The sequence below is a fragment of the Coloeus monedula genome (genome assembly GCF_965178545.1).
Source record: "Coloeus monedula genome assembly, chromosome: 2".
Lineage (NCBI taxonomy): Eukaryota > Metazoa > Chordata > Aves > Passeriformes > Corvidae > Coloeus > Coloeus monedula.
The window spans coordinates 60,607,616-60,634,303 of record NC_138782.1 but is presented as its reverse complement, the minus strand read 5'-3'; the positions used below and the strand labels follow the sequence as shown (position 1 = coordinate 60,634,303).

Genomic DNA, 26,688 nt, shown 5'->3' with positions numbered 1-26,688 from the left:
TCTGTGCTACATCTTGGATGCTGTTTATTAATGATTGTGATCAGAGCTGCAGCACCCTTTTCGAAGTGAATCTCCTGCTATTTCCACTTAGTACCCTCAGCCTCACAGAGCATCCGTGACCAACCATGCACTGCCAATAGCAGATTCCTGTGAGGACCTAAGAGGCCCAGAACATATGTAAACAAGACACCATTTTTTCTCCTGCAATTTCCTCCCAAACTCTGACACAGAGGGTTTTCATAAAGCTCTTTGTAACTCACTTGTAAAATACTCCCAGACGTATTAAAACTCTTTATATTTATATTATCCAATTAAATAAGCAATTTCCCTTTGAATTATTTCCTATAATAATCCCCCATTGAATTTTTTGCTCTAATAGCAGCCAAGAACACATATATTCTCAAATGTGCTGGCAGTTATCAAACTGCCTAATTGTTTCCTTACCAAAGAAAACCACAATATTTCTCAATCATTACTGTATGATGAAAAAGCAAAGGTTCTGAAGCAAAAATTCTGTCAGCCGTCACTGAAATGGTTAAATTCTACAGTATCTTTTTTGAAATGGGGCTAAATAATCCCTCCCCCCACTTCCAGTTTCTAGGACAGGACTGAACAGAGACTAAAATAAATTTGGCATGACTGTTTTAAAAAAAATTTCCAGCTTTCCACAAAACTATCTTTTTCCTTTTGGATCCTCTCTTCCTGGATCTGCTTTGAGTAAACCCTTTTACTGGTTCTTGCCTGAATTTAAAGCTCAGGAATCTGTTTGCCAAGGTACTGGTGAGGAGCTCATATCTTCCCGCCTATCATGCTCTTCCTACAACTAGAAATAGTAACCTAAAATTTGGGGAACCTGATGCAAACCACTGAACCATTGCAAACAAAATTTTCAGACACAATTCTCAAATTTCAAGTGCAGTATTATTTTCCAGCATGGTATTTATGAATCTTGGTTGGCAGTCAAGCATAGAGCAAAACTACTGACGGTAATGTCCAAATGCTCATTGGAGAAGGTGTTTCTTTTATGGTTAGCAGTAAATGAGAGTTTTACTCCAGTCCTTGGCAAAAGGAATAACAGTGCCTGTTCCAACAAACCCCTCATGACCTCAGGAACTTAAAATAATAAAATGTAAGAAAAATAGAGATAATGGAAAACTGGGTAGTGGATAAATACAGATTTGCTACTGAAATTAAAGTTTAACACAGACATTTTCTACCTCATATTCACTTCTTTCAAAGTGTTGGTAAGTGTTTCAGTCACAGGTGGGTGACATTCTTTCAACAATTCATTTGTCACAGAACCAAATTTCTGTAAGCTGCTCTCTTGTTTTTCCAATTGATCTTGTAGGCTCTAAAGTAGAATAATAACAAAACAAAACCATGAGTTATCAAAGTTCCATGATGTAGAAACATTTCAAAACAGTATGTATCAATTGCATTAGATTATGAATGAAAACTTGATTTCATGTGTTTCATAAAAATAGACGGTTGTTTAATATAAATATTGTTCTTGGATAATTTGATTTTATATAAAATTTAGCAAAAAGTAAATTCTAATCTTGTATTTTTGCAAAATGCAAAAATACTGTAAAAGAAATTATTCTAAACAAGTACTTTTGTACAGAATGAGTAAGCACATGGACTGATTCAGATTTAAAAAATTAACAGATGGAAGAAAACTAACTATGTAACATTTTCTTGTTTAGAACAACATGAAAAAGTAATAACACAAAGCAAGCCATATTCTGCAAATAAGGTTCTTGCTCTTTCAGTTACCATCCTGATGTATGTCTGTCAGTGTAGTGGTTTGTGTCAGTGTAGTTTGGTATGGCTTGCTAACCTATGACATTCTGGGAAGCGTGCTTTGTCCAGCGGAGGGGAGTGAGGCTGACGACCTCTCTTATGAGGAAAGGCTGAGGGAGCTGGGCCTGATCTGCTTCAAGAACAGATAACTGAGAGGGGACCTCACTATTGTACAGAAATATCTAAAGGCAGGAGGGAGTGCCAAGAAAATGGAGCCAGGCTCTTCTGGTGGTGCCCAGCAATGGGACAAGAAGCAATGGGCAGAAACTGATGCATAGGAAATTCCACCAGGACACAAGGAAGAATTTCCCTACTGTGCACGTGACCGTACACTGGAACAGGTTACCCAGAGAGGCTGTGGAGTCTCCCTCACTGGAGACATTCAAGAACCCTCTGGACACAATCCTGCGCCATGTGCTCCTGACAACCCTGCCTGAGCAGGGAGGTTGGGCCAGATGATCCACTGTGGCCCCACCAACTTTACCCACTCTGCGGCTCAGTGAAAATGCTCTTTTGTCCTTTAATTTAAACTTAAATATTTTTTATGCATGTTATTGCAGTTTGAACAGCCCAGTAAATCTCAGGCTGAGTTTATATTCACAATCAGCAAAAAAGCAATTTTCTGCACCTATTGTTTTACTGACTCCTTCTCTTCAACGTGCAAAAAATTAAAACCTAGAAAAATAGCTGTAAGGTCCATGATTAGAGTGTCTTTAAATCTTGGTTTTAGAAGTGCTGTCTGTGCTTAGATAATTTGGCTTTATATATTTCTGGACTTCAAATCACAAAACTATTTAAATTATAATGTAAATCTAAATTTTCTGGTAAATACTAACAGAAGAACAGAGTAAGAACAACAGAAGTTCTTTTACTTCGGGCGTCTGGAAATGTCTGTATAATTATTTTTGATTTCAAAGATGAAAACTTTGGTTGAAATAAAAGGTCTTTCTATGTAATAGAACAATTAATTTGAATATTTTTATTTAATTAATGTATTTCCATTAATATTAATTTATAATTTTATAAAAGGAATCACTTTGTATTTCATGCTTTGTTTACAGAGGTAAATTACTTGAACATGTGAGTATCTCAGCTACTGGAACATTATTTTTTTGATCATCAATCTACTGCGAGGTTGGAGGGGGCTAAAAATGTGATCTCAACATGTGCCTGTAACTCCGAAGCCTGATGAAGTAGCATCAGAAACTTTAGTTTTAATGGCCATTAGCATGACTTAAAAACTTGTAAAAATTTGATAGTATGGCTCAAAATTATAAAGAACAGCATCAAAAACCTAAAAGGAAACAACTATCCCAAATTTATTTTCCTGCAAAATGAAAAATGCAATGGCTCATTTATAATGTGCTGTCTTAATGTCATGTGATTTTAATGTGCCAGTATGTCTGTACTTCCACTTCTTATGAACCAAAATGTACAGCCATCTGCATCCGTGCAATTTCAGACAAAATTAACTTTTCACCTGAAGTTTATCAACTTGGACTTTCACAGCTTCCAAAGAACCAGTGAGAAGATAAAAACGGGACAAAGAATATCTGGCTTCTGTCAGGTAACTGTTCAGTTCTTCATAAGCCACTTTGTAAATGCTCCACTGATCAAGAACCGATTGCAACAATATCTTCAGCTGGCTAACCTGGGAGGAGGGGGGAATAAACACGAAAGTAAATTAAAAGCATTCAAGCTATTTGGGATTTGTTTAAATTGTTTTCTTCCTTGGGATCTCATATGCTTCTTGTCCTACATGCCTAATCTTAAACCTATTGAAGAATGAAGATTTTGTACAACCATCAACTATGCTTACACTGGGAACAGCATAAAGTTCTGCTTGATTTTATAAAGGTTGGATGGAAGGGACCGTAAAGATGTCAAGATTCATTTTACTTTGGTCCAAAGCAGGATCAAGAGAAATTCCTTGAGACTACATGTATCCCTAAGACAGGGAAATCAGCTTATGGAAGTCAGCAGAGAGGCTAGCACTAACATACTGCATTTCTCCTGAGAAGGCAGACTGATGTTGACCAAACTTTGAATGCTGAAAATGAATGCTGATCTCTTCCTTGTTCTGTGAGACCTGTGGGCTTGAGAAGTTAATTTGGCACCTTTACACTAAATATCAGAAAGCATCTAAACAGTTTCAATTACAATGACTAAAAGCATCCTTGAAACAAGAAATATTATACCCATTTTATGTGGAATGAACACACAAACTTGGGAATTGACGGCTAGAGAGACTGAAAGAGGGACATGATTTAGAATCTCTTCCCCAACAACACAGAAGAAATCCACTAGCTGCAACTGCTAATTCTCCCTCTCCTCCATGCCTTGTTCCTGGAGCTGAAATTTTCTGCTTAATGATTCTTTTACCATGTGATCCAAATTGGCCCAGGAATGGTTAATTTCTTGCAGTGTTTTCATAACAGCAGAAGAGACTTCTTCATTCTTGTTCTGTACCAAAGAAAGACCACTCTGTTCTACATTTTCGACTTCTTTTTCCTTTGTTCTTATTGATTCCTCTAATTCCTGGAGAAAAAAAAAAAAAAAAAAAAAGAAGATACCTGAGTATTTTTCCTTGTTTAATTGGCTAAATAATACCTTGATATATAAAAGATGCCCATAAGCTCCTTAGTTTAAAAAACAGGAGAGGTGCTGGCATGCTTTGACTTTATATTCCCAAGGGATTCATAACTCATCAGCAATTTCACTGAATATTTTATGTTCCCTTTAAAGTCTAGTAGTTTGTTGTTGATTTAAATAGAAGCACGTCCTCTACATAAAACTTCTGTATAATCTTTTGCTCTCTTGTAAGAGTAAAAAAATTCCATTAAAAATAGCTATTCCTAGCCAGGAAACTACCTATATAATTTCATAGCATGGTGCAGGGAGAGCCAAGAAAGTCCTGCAGTGCTCTGACTCATATGGAAGCTCTGGGGCTTCACGCAGCACAAACACTGAGTTTGAGCAGAGTGGGAAAGTGGCTTGTAGGCTTGTAGGCTTGAGGGCAGCACAGCTTTGCGTTTACTTGCCAGTACCATACAGAAAGCAGACTGTGAGGTGAGAGCAACCTTGTGTTACCCCTACACTAACTAGTACTCCATGTGATTTCAGGTTATTTTGTAATTTTCTGCAAGCCTCTTCTTACTGAGAGAAACAGATCAACAGAGAAAGAAAAGAATACAACAGAACTCTGGTCAACTTGAAACCCCATATCTTCCAGTAAATTTCACTCCCTGTGAATCCCAAAACACAACAACTGAACCATTGCCATAAGAGACTTTACATTTTAGGTAGCTGGGAAAGTATCTGGAGCAAAATTCTGCCATCCTGCAAACACTTCTTATTAACAGAATTTAACCCTGCACAAATACAACACACTTTTGTCTACATACATATTTGTGAGAGCATTTTTGCTGCACTATGTATTCTCAGTCTTTTTTTCTGTTTTATTTCACTTTTCTTCAAACATCTAGCCATGACCTTGTTCCAAGACATAGCCAGAGCAATAGGTCATTTTTTAAACAGTTGACAACACCACAAACACTCCTAAGTTGAATGTAATAAATCTGACTTTCCAAAAAGTGGATTTTTGCACTAAAAAAGTCATTTAACTTCACACAAGGTTGCTCCAAAATTCAGAACGTAAGACAGGCAAAAGTTTGAAACACTAAGAACAGCAAGTATTTCTAGCTCTCTTTGAAAAGGGCTTTTTTATTTATCATTTAAAACTCATAACTGAATTAAAGATGCATTATTATTTCTAACCTATGACAGGAAAAAATGGTTGACTTCACCTATTAATATGACACTAAGCAGCAACTAACATTGGTTAATAAGTAAACTCCAGCTTTTGTACTAGTTGAACCAGATATCTGGGAGTGTCTGACACAGCTATTTCTTAAACAATTTGTTTCTCTGCTGATCAAAGTCTTGCCATTCATAACTAACTCCTCAAGTGTATTTGCTAACCTCCCTGACCAAAAGGAACCAAAAAGGTGATAAATCAGATTCAGCTTTGTACTCCAGCCAAGCACAGGCTGCTGATTATGTCAGGCTATGTTAAATTACCCTTACTTCAGTTGTATGGGTTTATTGTGCTGAAACCATAAAGATACCTGAATTAAAACTAAACACTCCAGACAGTTTGAAAACTTAGGTCAACAATTTCAGAAAAAAATTTGACCTCTAACATATCTCTCCTAACCACCCTATTTGCCTTTACAGAAACAAAGATGGGTTTAATCCACTGGTGAATAAAGAGCAAATTCTTTTATACATTTCATTTAAATAAATTTCCAGTTGTTCTCTTTGTGAAGAGATGAATGCTAGATTATATTTGTCCCATTAATTAAGTTCATGCAGGAAGGACAGCCACATAAATATAAATACACTTTCTCATTCCCTTTTATGGGGATGAGAACACCAAGATTTTATGCATTCAGTTGGCCTGAAAGAGTTTTAATTTGATCTGGTGTGAAATTTATTATACGGTATCTAGTAGGACAAAATACTTTTGAACAAAAATTATGTGATGCCTGATACTGTGTAGAGGCCTTGTCTATAAATTCAAAAGTATCTGTTCTGCCTATACAGCTGTAAGCTTTAACTCTGGCCTGACAGCTCCAGAAGTCAGCTTCTTACTATTTAAATATATGCTGCTCTGAGTAAGACATTCAGAGACAACTGTGATACCCTGTTCACTGCTGTGCAGTCCTTACATGAATTTCATGTGAAAAACTGTGGTGGTTTTGAACTTACATGCATTACGTATAGCTGCACTTCGCCTCATCTCATCTCTGCCCATCATAATCATAATTGTCTTTCCTTTTCTGGATAATTAAATATTTGAAAAAAACTCCAACAAAAAAACGATTCCCAACTTTCTGAATGAAAGCATGAAACCTCTTTGGATTCTAGCATTTTTCTCTGAATAGTCAGGGGGAACATATTAGGTGGAAAAAGAATGGAAAAAAGTGGGGGATGGAGGAAAGATAGTGAAAAGGCAGAAAAACCCCGTTAAGACTGGCTTAACAGATATGACAACATATTCTTTTGATGGTCTTCTAGTTCAGTATGCCTGGCATGCTTTGAAATGTCCAGTGTAAAAATAATGATTACTTTGGTTGGTTTTAAGCAACTTTGAGACATTATTTCTCCTTCTTATTTTATTGCTTGCATCTTAGGAATGAAATCTCTCTCTTTCTGAAGTCTAGAGGAGTTCAGTCACTGGACTCACCAATATGAAGATTTCACATGGATTTATCAAGTTTTGTTTCTAACTCTTGGAAAGAGTGCACTGTTATTTATAAACAGACATTACCTGACAATCTTTCAAAGCATTCTGCACTGAAGCCTGGTCTCCAATCTTTTGTTGCTGTTTCAGCTTCCTCTCTTGGGTTTCAAACCAAGTTTTTAGACACTGCACATTATTTTCATATTCTGTCCAGGATTCTTGCAGACTTTCCAAGAGCTGGATCTGCAAAGACAAATGAGTATATACTTTCTCATACAATTAGATTTATTGTTGGGTCAATTAAATCAGTGAAGACCAATGCAAAGTAGTGCCTTCTTGGAATTAAGTGCTTTCAGAATTTAAAAACAGTATAGACATTCAAATTTAAATATATCTACTATTTTTAATAGAATTAATAATAAGAACTCTGGCTTCATTCAGCTTGGGAAGAAGAGGGCAAAGGAATCATCTCACTGTGCTGTCTGCTCCTTATAGGGAGGCATGGGGAAGATGGAGGTGGACTATTCTGGAAGATACACAGTAAAAGGAGAAGATATAACAGTCACAAGTTGCAACATGGGAAATTCTGATTGGGAACAAAACAAAAACCTGTCCCCCACCAGAGTGGTTAAGCATGAGTGTGCTGTCCAGAAGAGGTTGTGGGATCTCTCCTTGGAGATTTTCAAAACTCAGACAACCAAGTCCCTGTGCAATCTGATCTAACTGTAAAGCCAGCTCTGTTTGAGTAGGAGATTGACCTACATGACCTGCAGAAGCTTCCAACCATTATAATCTTATTGTTCTATGCATTTTGAAAGTTCACCCCAGAGCAGTTAGGTTTTTTCCTTTACCTTTTCTGTTATCAGGCCTTGCAGGATCTGCCAACGTCTGTTCATTGCTCCGAGTTGTTCTGCAAAATCAGTTTTGTCACTGCGTTTACTTTCAACATCCTGGCTGCTGATTTGTAGCACTGATTGGTTCACAAAGTCGACAGTCAACTGTTTGCAGTTTAAATCTATCTTGAAACCCTAGGAAAAAAAAAACAACGGAATAAACAAAGCAGCACATAAATACCATAATTTCTCACCTTCCTGCAAAACAGAGGAAGAATGTTCACCAGCTACGCCTTTATCACAATGCAACTAAAAGGGCTTTTTCACAATTGACCAGGAACTAGAAAACAAGTCCCCCCCACTGTAAGCAAAGAGCAGGTTCAGCACCACTTGATGAAGATGAATAGGCACAAGTCTATGGGACCTGATGAGATGCGTTCCAGGGTCCTGAGGGAGCTGACTAATTTTGTTGTCAAACCACTTTCCATCATATTTCAAAAGTCATGGAGGTCAGGCAAATTACCCAATGACTGGAAAAGTGGAAACATTGTTCCTATCTTTACAAAGGGAAGAGAGGAAGATCTGGGGAACTACAGACTAGTTAGGCTCACTTCTGTGTCTGGGAAGATCATGGAACAGATCCTCATGAAAGCAATTTTAAGGCACATACAAGCCAAGGAGGTGGTCCAAGATGGCCAGAACAGCTTTACTAAGGGCAGATTGTGCCTGACCAGTCTGGTGGCCTTCTATGGAATGACTGCACCAGTCAGCAAGAGAAGACTGACTGATGCCATCTACCTAGAGTTCTGTAAGGCTTTTGACACAGTCCCAAACAACATCCTTATCTCCAAATTAGAGAGACATGGGTTTGAAGGGTGGACTATTCTCTGGAAAAGGGTTTGGCTGGATAGATGCAGCCAGAGGGCTGTAGTCAATGGCTCTGTGTCCAGGGGAGGCTGGTGATGAGTGGTGTCCCTCAGGGCTCTATTTTGGGACCAGTGCTCTTTAATATCTTTATCAGTAACCCAGTGACATCAAGAGTATCCTCACGTGATATCCTCAAGAGACCCACGAGAACCTCATGAAGTTCAGCAAGTCCAAGTGCAAGGTGCTGCACCTGGGTTGGGGAGATGAACTCATTGAAAGCAGCCCTGCAGAGAAGGATTTGGGGGTTGTCATGGATGAAAAAAGCTGGACATAAGCTAACAATGTAAGCTCACAGCCAGAAGAAGGCCAATTGCATCATGGGCTGCATCAAAAGAGGAGTGACCAGCAGTTAAAGGGAGGTGAATCTGCCCCTTTGCTCTGCTCTTGCAAGACCTTACCTGGAGTGCTGCCCCCACTCCAGCAAATCTAAAAAGGTTTAATAATGTGCATATTGCTTTGGATTTTCCTGGAAATTAAGGTAAGCATATTAAAAATTATATTCCTGCCATAAGTAAACAGCAGAGTAAAAGCAGTTTTGGCTTCTTTTCCACAGTATCAAAGATTGCCCAGTTCTAACTTGTGTACAATTCCAACCACTCCACAAAGTTGGTGGGGTTTTTTTTCCCTAAATCACTTATATCTTACAAATGTATAGATATTTAACTGTAGTAATAAAGGGGATAATTCAAATGGAAAACTAATAATATTGCCACTTAGTACCTTGTACTTCTGGACGTAATCCTGAATTGCTTTCTGTCCTACTACATTTTTTATATTTTCTTCATCCTGCTGAATTACATTTTCCATCAGTGAAATCCAGCTCATAACTTCAGTGATGGCATGGCGAGAAGGAATTTTGTCCATCTGGAGCTGTTGAGATAAGAGAATCATGTTGTGAAGGAAATGGATAAGAATTCCTTGCTTTGCATTAACACAGTTTCATATTTGATACAGTACTGCTTGCCTGCATTTAGTTACTCAGGAATGTGTTCTATGACATTTTTAGGTAGACATAATATATTTTGTATTACAAGACAATTCCAAGAACTACTGAATGACATTGCTTTGTTTAGTATCACAGACTCAGTTAACATTTGTTACTCTTCCTCTCTCCCCCTAAATCACGTTGTTACTAACTCCGAGAGCATTCTAAGATATAAACTGAAGCAATACACTGACAACCTCCTAGTAAGCGAAAACTAAGTCAACTTTTCAACCAGCATAATTCTAACTTCAGTATTATAGCACTAAAACCCCAAAACTGCACAACCAAAAGCCTCCTGCTCCTCCACATACTAACAGAAATCATGAACAATGGTTTTACATCTATTTTGTCTTTCACAGACTTGAACCTAACCTATTCAATTTGAACAAAACCACTATCCAAACCTGAGAAGGCACAAGGATGTGAATTCCCTTTTTCCAGAAAGCATACCAACATGTTGAAAAAACCCTCATGTGTACATGTTCTTTGGTTAAAATTTGACCAATATAACTATGAAAGTCTGAAATTAACACTGATAGGTATTCCCACAATAAAACAGGAATGACTTTTTTCCTATCTTTCCTCACATGGACAAATTGAGAAAGGAAGCAACTAGGCAGTGCCAACTGTACAGTCTGAGTTTTCTGGAATATCAAAGGCCATCGCTGGCTTTCTTACCTGGTGCAACTTCTCCTGTACTGATGGGATTTGTGTGAGCAGCTCTGTCCACTGGGTTTCAATGTGGGACAATCCTGCACGCAATGCAGCTGTATCTACTTTCTTAAGCCTGAGGAGCTGGTTCCCAGTACTCAGGACAGAAGACTTCTGTGATGATTTAGCATCCACTTCTTTTGAAAAATCCTGTAAGCAGAACCATTTTTTGTGGAAATAATGAAGTACTTTTTTATTTTACTTAGAGTTTTGCCTCAGAACGCTAAGAATATCCTCCTTTCCCTCTAAAGTATGTACTTTCTATTAGTATTCATCATCTATACTTCAGGCTAAGCAAGGATAAAAATGTTGTTCAGTCATAAAACTATTTTCTGTTTTCAGAATCGTCAAGATTTACAAACCTTGCATATAGCAAAGAAGTGCTTAATGTCCATACACACCACCATTTTCAGGAACAGCTTACCTACATACTCATCAATGATGAGAAAAAGTATAACCATCTGATTAAACAACTGTTTATTTGTAATTAGAGAGAAATAAGTGTCCCAGGTCCGTGAACAACTTACCAGAAAGGAGTTCAAGTGGTCTCGAACTGTTTCTAGTTCCTGAGGAACTGTCAAAGACTGCTGGCTCCAAAACTCAAGTCGCTCCTTTGCAGACTGTAACCACTGTGTCAATTCATTTGATTCACTCTGATACCTGGGAAGATGTTTGAACAAGACTAAAACAGTCATTGCCACTTCTTGCTTCCAACTGGGCAGTCTTTCTTCCATATGTTAGAGGAAGATACTGAATGCCAGATTTGAAATAAAAATAAAAACTTTTTCTTTCCTTTACCAAATTTCAGAAAAATGTAATTTAATTTTACGGGCAGGCACAGTATCAGGAAGCTCCTGTTTTGGCCACTATGCTCACAATTTCTAACAGAGCCTTCATTTTGCCTTTAGAAAAAAGGTTTAATGAAGGACAGTAAATAGGTCACAAACCTCTTTGGACAAGCTGTAACCCCACCCAATGCACATAAACAGACTTAATTTCCATTAGAAGGCTCAGTCTTCCTAAATCTTTACCAAAAATTATCTCAGACGAGAAACTTAACTTTTTTTTCATAAACCATCTCCATATAATTTCACATGCCAAGTGACTAATGAGGTAACAGAATTAGAGTGTCCACACATAAGCCAGGGATTCAGAAAGCTTTTACACCAATTAGATAATTAATTTCAAAAGTAGCATATGAACATTAGTAAAGGTAGCAAAATCTCCCTTCCATATATGCAGTGACACACAGACCCACAAGAACCCAGAAGCTGCAATGCGTCCACTAGAACATGCTGAGTCTACTTATGTTACCCAGCAAAGCACACAACTTTTCTTATCAACTTGTATGCACACAGGGCTTCTGAATTAATAATCTAAAGGAAGTATTTTCTAATTTCCTCACACCAACTCCTATCTGCTACATTTTTTATTACAAATGAGAGAGTACAACAGCACTTCTACGGAGCAGAAGAGCAGTCAAACTATGACATACCTCTCGAAGTACTTTCTTTTAAATGTTGAATCTAATAGTTCTGGGTCCAGAATGGCTTCAACCTGAACAGCACAGGTGAAGAACTTTATATTGCCCATTACGTCAGCATTACCTTGTCCAGTGCTTCAGTATTGTCTCCAGCCTGTGAAGCTCCTTGGTGACTTTGCTGGTGTTACTTAACCAGCGTTCTCCCAGTTGGTTCAGTAGACCTTCGAGTTCTGAGCAGCTGACAGAAAAAAGGAGCCTCTTCCCATCATCTAGCACTTGGTATAATTTAGGTTGGTATTCAGTCAGGTTAGATCTCAGATGCTGTAATGACAGAGGAGATGGTTAGATAACTGCAGGTCTCTGCTACCACACTTTTTCAACACTTAGTTTCCTTTTGCTAAATTTTGTAGCGTATCCAATGTCAACACAGCACATGTCATTTTTTCCTCTGCTCCGGCTCTAGAATTCCCTGAGAACCATCATGCAGGCACTCTGCTCAAAAGCTGAACATGTTGCCACTAACCCAATCATGTCAATATGTCTGTTGGTTCCTCCTTATGATGAATTCCTCCTCCACGTAGATATTTTACACTTGAAAAGAATCTCTGTGGGGTAACACCATTTCCGATAGAAATTGATTAAAATACCGGAACTTACTTTACCATCTGCTGGAAACCTACCATCTACTGCAACCAAAGTTAAAGATGTCCAGTATCAAATTATTAACAGTGGCTCCCTCTTCAGCCCTTTCAATGCCTATCTTCAGCTCTCTGGACATCTCACTCTTTTACTGATCTACCCTCCTGCTCCTCCTGGCTACAAAACAGAAGATCACCCCATCCATCCAAATCCCTGAACACAGAGACCAATTTTAATTGCACAAGAAAGCAAAAAGGGTAATGAAAAAGTAAAGGCTGCTAATACTATTACCCAGAATGAACCTGCAACTGAGACAGATTTAATTTAAATGGTGATTTGTGGATGGGTGAAGAATTTGTACATGTGGGCAAATATACCTGCCAAATTCCACTATCATTACACAAACAGTATGGATTTAAAAAAAATCTGTACATTGGTTTAAGTCTGAGTGCAAAATGTACATGCATTCCCATTTTTCAGTTCTGATGAAAGTAATCTGAATATAAAAGGTACAAAACTACCAGTCATGTAGTGAGTACATGAACTTCCTATCACTCTTATTTCCTCTTTCACAAAAGTAGAGCTCTAACAGATTAAAAAAATGATCTTTGTAGATGTGTGAGTCTGTGTGTGTACTTAGATATAACATATAAACAAAAAAAATCCGAGACAGTGGCTTAGAAAAAATTCTAAGATAGTAAAAAATTTATTATGATGGATTATTAACCTAAATGTGGCCAAATAATAAAATCTATGACATATCAGAATACAAGAATCTGGATTTGAACAACCTAATTTATGTAACTGAAAAGAAAAACAAAAGAAGAAAACTAATTTAGGGTCAGGACCAACACAAACAATGCCTAGCACCAAACAAAACCAAAACAACGCCCTCCACACAACAGATTGCTTAAGTGTCCTCATACCATTGGAAAAGCAGAAAGCTGTCTGGTAAAGTAACAAGAAAGATAACAATACAAAATCAATTTTCAAGAAAAATTTGACAGACATTTTTCTGTAAAAAAAACAAGAGAACAAAAAATCCCCAACTAAAGTTTCTAGTATAAGGAGACAAAGACAAAACACTAGACCAAAAAAACAGGATGTGGCAGAAAACCTATATTTAAACTACTTGTTGCATTTGGGGAGGAAGGCAATTTGAGGAACCACAGGCTGTTCAGCCTCACCTCGGCCTCCGGAAAGATCATGGAGCACATCCTCCTGGATTCCATTTTCAATGACAAAAAGGACCAAGAGGTAATGTGGAGTGTTCAGCTTGAACTCACTGCCAGCCTTTTATGACAAAAGTACTGTCTCTGTGGATCAGACAGCCTTCAGTATGACCTTTGACACCATCTCCCACAGGACCCTCCCCTAGCAGCAGAGAGAGTTCCGACTGGATAAATGGACTGTTCTGTCAGTTGGAAATGAGCTGCATTACCAGCTAGTGATCAAGGCTAGTGATCAAAGGCTTGATGCCTGGCTGGCACGTTGCAATGAGCAGAGTTCCCCAGAGATTGTTTATATTTTATCCCAAATAGCTTCAACATCTTAATGGCATGGATCATGGCAGACAGCATTCCCTCAGTAAATTTGTGGATTACACTAATATAGGAAGAGTGGCTGGGACAAAAAATGGCAGACTGATTCCAGACACACTTTACTGAACTTGAGGTTGGAGACAGCAGAAACCTTGGGAGGCTCAAGAAGTGCAACTTCTGCACCCTGGGCTGACTAGCCATGTTTCTCAGTACAGGTTAGGAAGGAAATTGGTAGTGTATTTAACCTGGCAGCTTATAAGGCAAGCCACAGCACTGGCCTACAGCAGGTTGTTTGAACACAACCAAAGGAAGTTATTTCACTATCCTCATCTAGATGGTGCTGATGAGGCCACGTCTACTCCATTTGACTGTGCTCTGACCCCGTCTCTCACCGAGCTGAAGAAGAAGGAAGTAATCAGGGTCTGGTGTAAAACTATTAAGTTATTTAAGGACCTAGAGCACATGTCCTTTGCGAAGAGCCTGAAGGAAGTGTGCTTGCTTTAGACAGACAAACAGCAGGCCAAGGGCCAGTCTAACAAATGCCTACAGCTATTTGGAGTAGAATTAAAAAGATGATAGCTCCTCAGTAGTTACCACACAATATAAAAAGGACACTGGTGACAAGCTGAAAGTTGATGATACAGATTGGGCATTACAGAAAACTTTTTATAGTAGTGGTGGTGCAGGACCGCAATTGTTCTCCTCATCAGCTGTGGGATCTCCATATTCTGAAGTTTTCAAAGCTGTTGCTGATCCAGCCCATGACAACAGTGGTTTAAGTAGGAGGCTGGACTAGATGAGAGTCAGAGATCCCTTTAACCCCTCTTTTCTACAGAGAATGTCTACAAAGCACCAACCTGAAAAAGTGTAATCCGGTCTGTAAGCCTGTCCTCCGTCTCTTCCACCAAACCAACAGTGGGGATGTTTCCTTCAACAGATTCCAGCTGTCTGTTGAGTTCCTGGTAATCTTCATCCAGATGCATCCAGGTCTACAAGCACAAATTATCCATGTATACGGTGAATCTGGGTAGCTAGAAATTTTATTACTTTTCTTTTTTGATCTGAAATCCTACAGTTATACGGTTGTAAAAGTACAGAAATAACCATACAAATGTCCAGCAAACTGGTAAAAACACACTATCTCTGTGGCAAGCTCAACTTTTGGTTAGAATACATGGCTAAAACGGTCATGCTCTCCCTACCAACTAAAACTAAGCTCTTTAAACTTAGAGGAACAAACCTTGTGCCAACACAAGAGTTAAACAGAAAGACTGCAGGTAGTCTATCAGTGCTTTGTGTGTATGACAAAACGGACTGATGCTCATCAATTCTGTCCAAGCATAGGAAATCAACACCACAGAAAATCCTGGTGGTTGATCACAACGGAAGTACAGAAAAGACCACAGAAATTCTCACCTCTAGAATGTATTCCAGCTCCACACCTCGTTTATGAGCCAGCTTTAATACAGCTGAAGCATGTGTCATTATCTCTGAATGTGATTGAGTTTCCTTCAAGAGGGCAAAGCTACTCATCTTTCTAAAAAGTGTTTCCGTCAGGATCATGTGAGACTCCAACCCTTGAAAATATTCCTGAAAAATTTGGATGAGAGGGAGAGGGAGAACAGAAAAGAGAAAGTGCAATTGTTACTCAATTCATTACCACTAAAACAACATTTTAAGGCATAAGCAGTAAAATCAAGTATCTAAAGACATAGAATTAGGCAAACCTTTCACTTCACAAAATTTCATTAAATCCAACACAATTTAAAGAGGACAATGGTCTATTCAAAGAAAGGAGTCAGTCATTCTTTCCATTCAAATGCCATCCTGATCCTCATTCCATAACAAAAACAGCTTAAATCAGATAAACACCCCAAAAAATTTCTGCCTAATGAAAATGTGGGAAATACTTGTCATATTTGTGGGTGCTTTTACCAAATGTAAATTTCTGTTGAAAATAAATGCAGTGGTAGATGAAATTGCTATGTGGCTTGAAAGGACAATACTAGGAACTTGTTATTACAGTAAGGGAGCAAATGCAATCTACCTGGGTTCACCTTCAACAAATCATTTGAAACTCTGTCTGTCAGAACAGTTCATTGGCTACAACTTAAAATACAGTCTGGCCCACCATTCTGAAAAGCTCCCAAATCCTTAGGAACAGCAGATCAGCAACTTGCTCTTCACAAGTGTCCTGGTTTTGGCTAGGATAGAGTTCATTTTCTTCTTAGTAGCTGGTACAGCACTGTGTTTTGGCTTTACTATGGGAACAATGTTGATGACACACTGATGTTTTGTTTGTTGCTGAGTAGTGTTTACCCCAAGTCAATGACTTTCCAGTTTCCCTTGCTCAGCCATTGAGGAGGTGCACAAGGAGCTGGGGGGGGGGGAACATGGCCAGGGACAGCTGACCTGAACTGGCCAAAGGGATATTCCATACCATAGAGCATCATGTTCAGTATATAAAGTGGGGGGAGCTGGTGAACAACTATGTTGTACATCACTTATTTATTTCTCTTGTGTTTATTTCTCTCTCTCCTTTCCCTTACAATTATAAGCACTATTTCAATTATTATTTTTATTATTATTATTAGTGCTATTACTATTAGTATTTGTATCTCAACCCACAAGGCTTACCTTTTCTTTCCCATTCTCCTTCTCCCCATGAAAGGAACAGGAAAGTGAGGAAGCAGCTGTGTGGTACTTAGTTTCCCACTGGGGCTAAACTGTGACAACGAGTCATTACTAGCCCTGAAACATGTCCCAGTTTCTTACCTTATGTTTTTCAAGCAGCAACTGAACCTCTTCCTTAGAAGAAACAATTATTTTCTGGTCACCGGCCATTTTTTCTTGGCCTGTTTCTACCAGGTCAGCCAGGTCCTCCAAAGCCCGCTCATACTGCCTCTTAAGAGCCATATTCTGATTCAGATCACTCCGCCTGGATCCAATGATCATCAGCAGCTCATCATACTTATCCTAGGGGGCAAAGGACAGCAATGGTGACTCTTATTTCACACCTTACATGTCTTCCTGGAAGCAACCTCACTGTCTCTGTACTCTCTGTGAATACTAGCAGAATAACATTTATTTCCAACTCAAAAAGAGTTTGCAGATGTACTGACTTCACTGATAAATTAACATCACACCATTTAAAGGCAGAAAAAATAAGCAAGACCTGCAACTCTTTCAAGTGCATGCATTCACACAAAAGTTAGTAGAATCCCTAAGGCTTAATGTAAGTAGCAAAGAAGTAGGGTGATTCGGCTTAATGCATCACAAAACAGTGACTACCATGCAATGCAGATGCTGTCTACATTTTACTTTTTATAATGCAGAGGACCGGATGGATTCCATCATGGGTACAGACTATAGGCATCTCAAAGCCAGCTTTGTTTCCTTCTCCTGCCCCAGAATGTTACAAGCAAGATACATGCAACTTACTGCAAAAACCAAACCAAGCCCATACTTTTGATCTATACAAGACATTCCAACAACCAAAATATCCCTATGATCATCCAGTGCTACAACAAGGTGCCCACCCTCAGACTGCAGCTGGTTCTCCTGGCTTTAAACATTTCTCACAGAAAAATGTGAGAAACACAACTGTCAGAAAAAAGGAAGGCTTTTCTAAAAACTGAAATGAAGGAGAGGGGGCACATAACGGGACATCATCTGAGAGAAAAAAAAAACAAAAACCAAAAGCCCCAAACAAACCAGCAGGAGGCGCTAAGACCAAAGGGATAAAGAACTGGGCAAAAGACACATTTCTTAGTGATTTATTTCTTAGTCATTCCTTTTTAATTGGTATCACTGTCTTGTTGGCTTAATAAGTTTATGGTCCAGTTTCAGCTGTTTTATTTCCTTCCAATTTATTATTAGATCATTGTAAATTATAAAATTCAGTCATAAACCTTCTCCTTGATATTTCCTCAAGCATTCCCCTGCACCCGCCTGCTCAAAAAGGATTTTCAACAGGTTTACAGAAGTTGTAGATCAATTGCCCACATGTATTAACATGAGAGATGTTCTAGAAAAAGCATAACATCTCCAGTTTCAGGTCTTACTTCACTCTATATCTTCCTTTACCCCCTTCCTTCTTTTAATGACAGGCGTGAGACAGTACTAAACTGGAGATCATGAGACACTGGTGAGAACAGGGATGAACCCTCAGCAGACAAATTTATGTTTCACTTCATCTGTTTGAAAACGAAGTGGAAAAGAGCTGACAGAAAACATGGTTTTGCAGATTTTTACAATTAATACTGCTAATAACAGATGTCAGGAAATCTGAAGAGGCAAAAACAGAAAAACTAGGTGAACCAGAGAGAACATTATCTTTTATACACACTTAAATGCTTTTAAACCCCTTTTCCTAAACTGCCTTATGAACAATAAAAAAGAGCATTCCTTTGGTATCACAGGTGATAGGATGGACGGGTCTAGGATGGAACTAATGAACCATACCTGGATCTTAGACAATTCTTGTACAGAAGGTTGCTCAATTTGTAGCTTGTCTATACGCTTCTTTAATTCACTGATTCCAGCATCTAGTTCCTTTAAACCTTCTTCTGCCTGCAGTATTACCTGTATATGAAAATTACATTGCTTAGTTTCAAGTTTTAATAACACTAGTGCAGCTGGCCTATGATCATATTCTTTTCTGCTTGCAGTGCTAATCAGACCTTCAATGTGCTGAAATTTTAAAGGATGCTATGAAGTAAATGTATTAATTAAAAGTTGGGAGAGCCCAGTTTTTTTCTTAAAGTTAAATAAGCATATCATTATTATTTTTTAATAAGAAGCTGTTTTAGTATCATATAAAATACTATGCTGGGTATTTTTCATACCAAACATCTCTGTAAATTTCCATGCTTTTAATTATACAATAGAGGCCCAAAATATTTTTTTTTTTTAAATGCAACAATGTCTTTTAAATAATTCTTTTTATTAACAGTCATTCCAAGCAAACAACCATCACAGCAGAACCCATGTATGAAAGCAAAGAGCTGTGCATAGCTCCCTTTCAGGACCAGGCTGGGGCCAAAATTACTGTCACGGAAAAAGACTTGTAGCTCCCTTTTCTCATTTGGAAAACTGCAACTTAGGAACACAGATTGGTATTTCCGAGTGTCTGCAGATGATGAGTTTTATCAGTGGAAGTCACAAGCTTTCCTAGGTCTCTGCTGAAGTAACATATGCGGATTATAACAAAGTTAAAAACATGAGGTAGATTCCTGTACTTAAAGTACTTTGTTGAAGCCCTTTCTTGGAAGCTGCCTATCCAAATATTCTTTAACTATGTATGTGAAGCAGAACTCCTGCCTTCCAGTAAGACGGAGTTTGCACAATACAGTCACTAAACTTTCACCTCATGCAACTAAAGTCATCCAGCTGATTATGGGCCTTATTTCTACTTTCCTAATCACATATTGAACAAACAGCAATGGTTTTAAGTTTGAATGTTTCATCAGCCAAGGGAGATTTTTTTGGAAACAAATAACTTCACTTGCTTTGGTTACCAAATTGTTTTCCTAGTTGGTAGTTAAATTAATCACACAGGAAATAAATTTTGCCAGTGTTTGGCATCACAAGATAGAGAAGAAAGACACAGTGAAATCTCTCTTTTTCATACAGGAGACATAAACTCCTTCAAAATTTGAATGCCAGGTATATAAAGTCCAGTACTTCTGTTTAGCTGAAGGGTTAAGTTTCTTCCATTTAGTCACCTGCTGGCACCAGGCCTCAGTAACAACAAATACCTATAAAAAGTAGCCCTTAGCATACTTCATTCATTTTTCTCACTGGCAAAACAGAAGAAAGAAAACAGGATATACTTTTTCATATAATTAATTATTCATCAGGCCATTCCTGATAAAGAAATAATAATTACTGTTTTAAATTAAAACTATTAACATTAAAGACATGACTATAAACCAGGGAACAAGAAAGTGCCTTAAGTTCTTCACGAAGTTTAACAGCCAAACAATTTAGCTAAACTTTGGACTGTTTTGTTTATTGAAGTTTTCTTTCTTTCAAATACTGTCCAGTATAAGCATAACTAGGTACTGGGTGAGCTGGGAGATAAGAAAGACACTTTTGGTAGGGTTTTTTTGTTGTTGTGCTTTTTGTTTTATTTACTTACAAGCATGTGTAGTACACTCTCGGACATACTCATTTTCCTATACTTCATGTGAATACATCTGTTCTTCCATTAAAAGCAACTGTTCTCTAGAATCCATTTATACTTTGGATAAAAACTTTACCTCTTCCCCTCTCCCCAAGTGACAGGTATGTGGTAGTACCTGCATTTGTTCTGTTTCTGGTCTGTCAGCTGCCTCTGCTAATTTCTGTAGAAGTAAGTATTTGTTATCAGCCACCGATGTAAACATGAGCTTCAGATCATTCTACAGGAGACAAAACCAACAGATTATAGTCAATCGCAGCACAAAACAACTGAAAAATATTCCATGTTGCAAGATGTTTAAATCATCAACTGTTACATGGCCAGCACTACAGCATAGAACCCACTTGAAAAGTGCCATAATGAGCCAGCACAAAGAATTTAACATTGCTGAAAATCCAGTTATGAAAACTATGAGCTAAAGCAACTCCTATTCAAAACATAACCCGTGAATGCACTTCTGCTTCTGCCTTCCAATTAGATCATTAATTACCAAGGGTCATTACCTTCATGTAACAAAAACATGTTATTCTTGAGCAGTTTATTCAACCACTTATGACTGTAAACAAGCTTGGTTTTACCTTCTAAGGCAAGCTGTTTTAATTACAGACTTGAGCAAATATAACACATAAGTAAACAAGGCCCCCACACATTACAGGGCTAACCATAAGCTCCAACTTTTAGAATGTTTTATCAGACCAGATGCATAAATATTACTTGCTGAAATACAACCAATTATCTTTTTATTGCATTCATCCCAACAGAAAATTATCAGCACATTCTTCTGAGACTTTTCAGAAGTCATTACTGATTATTTATTTATTTTTACATTCAGTAATTATTTTAAATCCCAAAAATCTGTAAGAATAATGCAATGAATTCTAATCAACTTCACTGTCATCAGCAAAGGAAGGTCTTTCATTGAAAAATGGTGACCACAGAGGAAAGATTACAGAGTTTGGAAGGAAATCCAGTAGTAACAATCTATGAAAAGATGACCCTAATCTAAAGACACAAGGAATCTTTTTTTTTTTAAATTTATGGGGTTTTAAATTAAAAATAAACCATGCCGAAGTGTATTATTAATGATAATAATGATAATGATAATGATAATGATAACAATAATGATAATGATAACGATAATGATAATAATAATGATAGGAGATAAGGTAGAGACCAAGTAAGATCTGAAAGCATTTCTGAACTCTGTTTGAAAAGATTTCTGAAAGTGCACATTTCTCCACTTACAATCATTTCTTCACATTTGCACAGCACAGACTTCCTTTTATGTAATGCCAGTAGGGTGAGACAGCATGGAATGATTATCACTTTACAGTAGTTGCATGAGTTGTAGAGGTCTTCTAGCAGAGAGTTTAAATTCTGAGTAATTATTACAGTATCAAATTTTGCATAGCCTGAGAAGTTTGATTTTTCAATAAAAAATCTGTGACAACCTTGTTCTTTTGATTTGGTACCAAAAATTCACAGCGTTTATATCTCCATTTGACATATACCTCTGTTAATTTCATCACCTGCGCCTCATACCTTGAACGCGACAATTTGCTGGAGCCGCCCTTTCATCTGATGGCATCTCTGATTTACCACTGACTCCAGTAAGGTCAGTCTTCTCAGGAGACAATCCAAAGTGTCTTCTATAATAACCCTATTATCACTACCGTCAGGAAATATCTGAGCAAACAAAATCTTGTTCTTATCCACTTCTTCTGTTATGTCTTTGATTTCTTTGGCAAGAGACTAATTTTATAGAAAAACAAAAGTGACAATCAGACATTCTGGAAAGCAGGAAAACATTGCCATAAACTTTTTCAGTTTTGCAGTGATGTAGTGACTTTTTTACATTGTTGGTATACACACACATTAGAAAAAGATGGCAGCTACAGTAACCTCTGACAGTGAAAAGATAACAGACTGCTCCAAGGAAAACAAGCACTGGAACAAAGTGATGTAAAGCCATAGAAATATTTGGGTTGGATTAAAGGTCATCTGGTCCAACCCTCCTGAATCAAATATGGACATCTTCAACTACATCAGGATGCTCAGAGCCCTCTCTAGCCTGAATTTGAATGTTTCCAGGGAGGGAACATCCACCACCTCTCTGTGTGACTTCCTCCAGCATTTCCACACTCTCATTTTGAAAAATTTCGTCCTTATATCTTGTCTCAATCTATCCTCTTCAGTTGAAAACAGTTATTCCCTTGTCCTATTGCCTCTCTCTCCCCGCCACCGCTCGATTCTCTTCCCCTCTCTCACCCCTAATTAACGTTGATGAACTTGTACTGTTTCTATATCCCAGAGCATTCCTCCCTCTTTTTTCACTTTGTTTCAATTTCGACAATGTGGTGTTTGCTAATACTTAGAAAAGAAGCTAAACAGAAGAAAGAGTCCATGCTTTCCGCATCATTCTCAACACAGCCAGCTGCAGAATGCTGCAGTTACATAGAGATTATGTCAGTGACATGCCACTTATCCAGGAGTCTAATACTTCTGCTCTAAACACTACATAAAATGCACACTTATGGGCAATTGAAAGGAAGTCCTACTCACGGATTCCTTACCTCTTGCTTGCAAAGGTATGTTTCTGTTTCTTCCTCTGGCAACCGGGCTGTGGCAATGAAGACCTGCTCTTCCACACCATCCAGCCACACGGACGTGGCTGTGACACCATCATACAGCTTCTGTTCAAGATGCAGGGTCTCCTCCACCCGTCCAGCCTGGGCAAGAGGAACCAGAGAAGTCCAGAATAGAAATACAAGACAGTCTTTCTAACTTCTAACTATTTGGGAAAGGCCTGTATTTCCAGGTCACAGCTGGAAGAGTTTTCACCGTAAATGCGGCTTTGCTAGAGGACAGGCGTAAAGACAATTGAAAATTACCTCAGATGAGACATCTTCAAAGGCCTGATTCAATTCAACCAGTACTGGTGACACTAAGGATTTATCTTCATCCTGTGTCTCCTCCTTATACAAAGGCATTCCAGGTATCAGTCTGTTTGGTCTGCTATAAAGCTGCTGAGAGACAAGTACCAATTAGGATGCATCTACCATATGCAGGGCACAAAGTTCAGCTGTACAGATTCCCTGCTGACTGAGACTATCACCAGCTAATGCTCATGGTTCTCTCACAAAAGCTCCATGTCATGAATATTTCAAATAAATATTGCTCAACAGGAGGTTCACTAGAAATGCAAGATAAATACTTGTAGGCCAGAATTAAAAATTACTGGTTTTTACCAAAAGTATAATTAATTGTTTAAATAATACAAGGCATTTAGAACTTTGGAAGCTGATTAATAGAGTGTTATACAAAGAAGAGTGGGTCTGGGTTTATTAACAATAAAATGGAAGATATATGTTAATATAGATTTTGGATTGTCCCCAGTTTAATTCATGAATCCCTGTTTCTTCCAGTAGAAATTTTGTGCCTGAAATTCCTTGTCCACTAAGATCAAGAATTGCGTATAACCAACAAATTCAAACTGAAAATAACAGTTTTCCTCTAAGTGGTTGCCAGGGTACTGATCAATTCCAGAGGGATGATTTGTTACAGAATTATCCTGAGTTAGATAAGTAGATAAACATTTTGTCTGAGCTCTTTCTTCCTTTCTAGTTCATTAACCTGATGGTAGTGCAATTCAAATGACTTTGAACATGAGCAGTGCTGGTGCCAATATTTAACAGTTTTTAAAGGGGTCACAAAAATAAATTGTTCCGTATCTCATGCATTAACTACAGCACGTTAATGGATCTACATACATACTGTACCTCCTGTTGTAACAACTGCTTTCAAAGAGAAAATGGAATGAGAAATTTAAAAAAACTACCAGCTGTTCTTTTTCCAAAGCTTTCTGGAGAAGTCTCTGCTTGGTACTGAATTCCTGGTTTAGGCTTTCCCATTTCCTCTTCATCTGTTCTTCAGAGGATGGCTTTTCACCTTCTAAGACTAATTCTTCAGAGAGCACATCAGGCTTCTCACTGAATCAGAAGATGCATAAAGGTTTAAGAAATGCAAAAGTTATAACCATTTAAAGTTACAATTTTCCATTAGGAAATTCTACATTTACATTAAGTGCTACTTTTCAAAGCTTTTGAGTTGTTGGTTTTGGTTTTGTTTTTCAGATAGTAAGACAAAGGCTGGTTTGAACAGCAAGAAGTTCTTGTCTGATGGAATAAAATGCACTTTTTAAGAAAGTGTTTAGAGTTTCAAGTACCCAAAATAAGTAAAAAATCCCCAAACCAGACTGAACATATACTACATTGAAATGTAACCTATAAAGAGGTTTTGGTTCAAAGCATGAATTAAAATAAATATTTTATCTGACTCCTTCCTCACCTCCTTTCTCAAAATGTCAGACACACTGAGATATTTTCAATGGAGTACAAGCATATGAGTTTGGCCTTGGTAAACAGTTAATCACATTCAGAATTTTCTGTTTGATTTTTTTTCTTTACTTCTATAGCATACCATCATGTGACAGAAGGAAGCCTCAAACAGAAGGAGACTGGTTAAGTACTTTCTGGCAGTAGAATGAAGGCTTCAAAAAGAAAAACACTTGCTAATTGCAGTAAAAATAAAATTAAGCAGAGCATCTCATCTGGGAAGATCTGGTTACAATGGCAGATGCCAATGTTTGAGGTAGATGTGATTCACGCACCAGTGCTGGGCCATAAAGTTATAGTAACTGATCCACTCCTTGTCTAATGAGTCCCACTAGTCTTTAATTGTAGTGTGATGCCTGCTAGTAAGAATAAAGGGCATTTCTAAATGCTGAAGGTGATCTATTACCACAAAACAGTTTGTGTAACTGTATTATCAGACCCCTGAATTACAAATCAGTATTCCAGTACCCTAGGTGCTGTATAAAAATGACAAAACAAAAATTAGAGGACTAAGAGCAGAAGAAGGATACAAACAAAAGGATGACAAAGCACAGCTTCAGAAATTTACTTTTCAGAACAACACATGAAAGCAAACCTTATGGATGGGCCTTCAACAGAGCTTTGCTGTGTTAGGATCTCTCCTCCACGGCATGCTACAGATCGAAGAAGATTCTTCTGCTCTTCTAGCTCTTGTTCCAGCTCCTAGTTACAAAAACCAGAACAAATCTCAAACAAACTGATTTTGTCATGGAAGAATATGTCTACTTTGCTTAACTCTCATGCAAAGTTAGCTGAGTTACTTCTGAAATGGTTTTCTTGAATACCAAAAGGGGTCCAAAATCTCCAGCCAACACAGAAAAACTGGGTACATAAACTGGATTATTGACCTAATTAACTAATGCCATGCAGTTTCTGGAACCTATTCTAGTGAGAATATCTCCATATCATGCAACACAACAATATGTGTATCTTTGCTTCTATGAAGGCCAAGTTATTATTTGGAATATTATCATCTCTCCTTAGAGTAACTTAAAGGGTTGACTCAATTTTATTCTACTGATGGACAAAAGAAGAATAGAGTGATTAAGTGAATTGACCATGATCACCCAGGAAGTCTAGTCTGCCTGACGGTTACAGATATGAGACAGTGAATTCAGATGCATCATTACAAAAGTAGTGAGTAAGAAACAGTTTAAAAATTAATATTTCAGTGGAAATATTAACAAGAGTGGCTCAGCTATGGCATTAAGTGCAATCTAAAGATGGGAGTAAAAGAAATGCAAAACACCAACTTTCTGCTGCTGCAGGGTACTCTGCTGCTGCTGGGAGCGAGTAGTTCTTGCTTGTGCCAGCCATTCTTGAACACTGGGGCTTTGTGAGGAAACGAAGTCCAGATCACTCTCTTCCTTTTCTTGTAAAGATCCCTGCTTTAAGAAAGATAATTTAAGATTTTAAAAAATGTCTTGCATTGTTAGAGAGCTTGCAGGTCCAGCTCATCTATGCAAAATCATCTCCCACCTCCCAAGCTGATGGCTCACATAAATTCCGAAGTGAGCAATGACTTTAGATTTCTGACTTTTACTGGCTTTTGGCTTCTAGAAAGAAGAGCATCCCTGAAAATGTAAAAATAAACAGCCATTACTGCACTTAGCAGAATCAGAGACCAGAGGTCAGAGACTATGGACTGATATGTTTCTAAAGACTGTTCTGCGTCTAAAAATCACCCTTGATATGTAAAGGAGGGTGTAACTTTAGCTGGCAATGCAGGGATTCAGTGGTTTGTTTCTGCCAGGTTTGTTTTTATCCTAATAAAAGCAATTTTTTTGTCTAACTGAAAAGGAGAAAATTCTGGTTGTCATTCTGGTCCATATTTATTTATCAATAAGTACAGAACTCTATGTTCAGCAGAAACACACTGGGTAAACAGCAGATGACATGATATG

The 26,688-nt window shown here is 37.9% G+C and overlaps 1 protein-coding gene across 4 annotated transcripts in view; it reads right to left on the bottom strand.

The window, feature by feature from the left end:
• Positions 1-26,688, bottom strand: part of SYNE1 (spectrin repeat containing nuclear envelope protein 1) — a 294,429-nt gene that overhangs the window by 52,927 nt on the left and 214,814 nt on the right. For 2 of the 4 annotated variants that reach the window (XM_082303442.1, XM_082303444.1), the window contains exons 49-67: positions 25,341-25,447; positions 24,190-24,340; positions 23,243-23,377; positions 22,925-23,080; positions 21,894-22,103; positions 20,470-20,571; positions 18,632-18,751; positions 16,943-17,143; positions 15,584-15,757; positions 15,025-15,156; positions 12,112-12,308; positions 11,032-11,164; positions 10,472-10,654; positions 9,529-9,678; positions 7,900-8,076; positions 7,136-7,291; positions 4,186-4,341; positions 3,284-3,454; positions 1,218-1,351 (exon numbers count right to left, since the gene is read on the bottom strand). In XM_082303442.1, coding sequence (XP_082159568.1) covers positions 1,218-1,351; positions 3,284-3,454; positions 4,186-4,341; positions 7,136-7,291; positions 7,900-8,076; positions 9,529-9,678; positions 10,472-10,654; positions 11,032-11,164; positions 12,112-12,308; positions 15,025-15,156; positions 15,584-15,757; positions 16,943-17,143; positions 18,632-18,751; positions 20,470-20,571; positions 21,894-22,103; positions 22,925-23,080; positions 23,243-23,377; positions 24,190-24,340; positions 25,341-25,447 — 2,945 coding nt within the window. Of the gene's footprint in view, positions 1-1,217; positions 1,352-3,283; positions 3,455-4,185; positions 4,342-7,135; positions 7,292-7,899; positions 8,077-9,528; positions 9,679-10,471; positions 10,655-11,031; positions 11,165-12,111; positions 12,309-15,024; positions 15,157-15,583; positions 15,758-16,942; positions 17,144-18,631; positions 18,752-20,469; positions 20,572-21,893; positions 22,104-22,924; positions 23,081-23,242; positions 23,378-24,189; positions 24,341-25,340; positions 25,448-26,037; positions 26,173-26,688 lie in introns of all 4 variants that reach the window. The other 2 variants (XM_082303445.1, XM_082303443.1) reach the window with 2 other exon arrangements.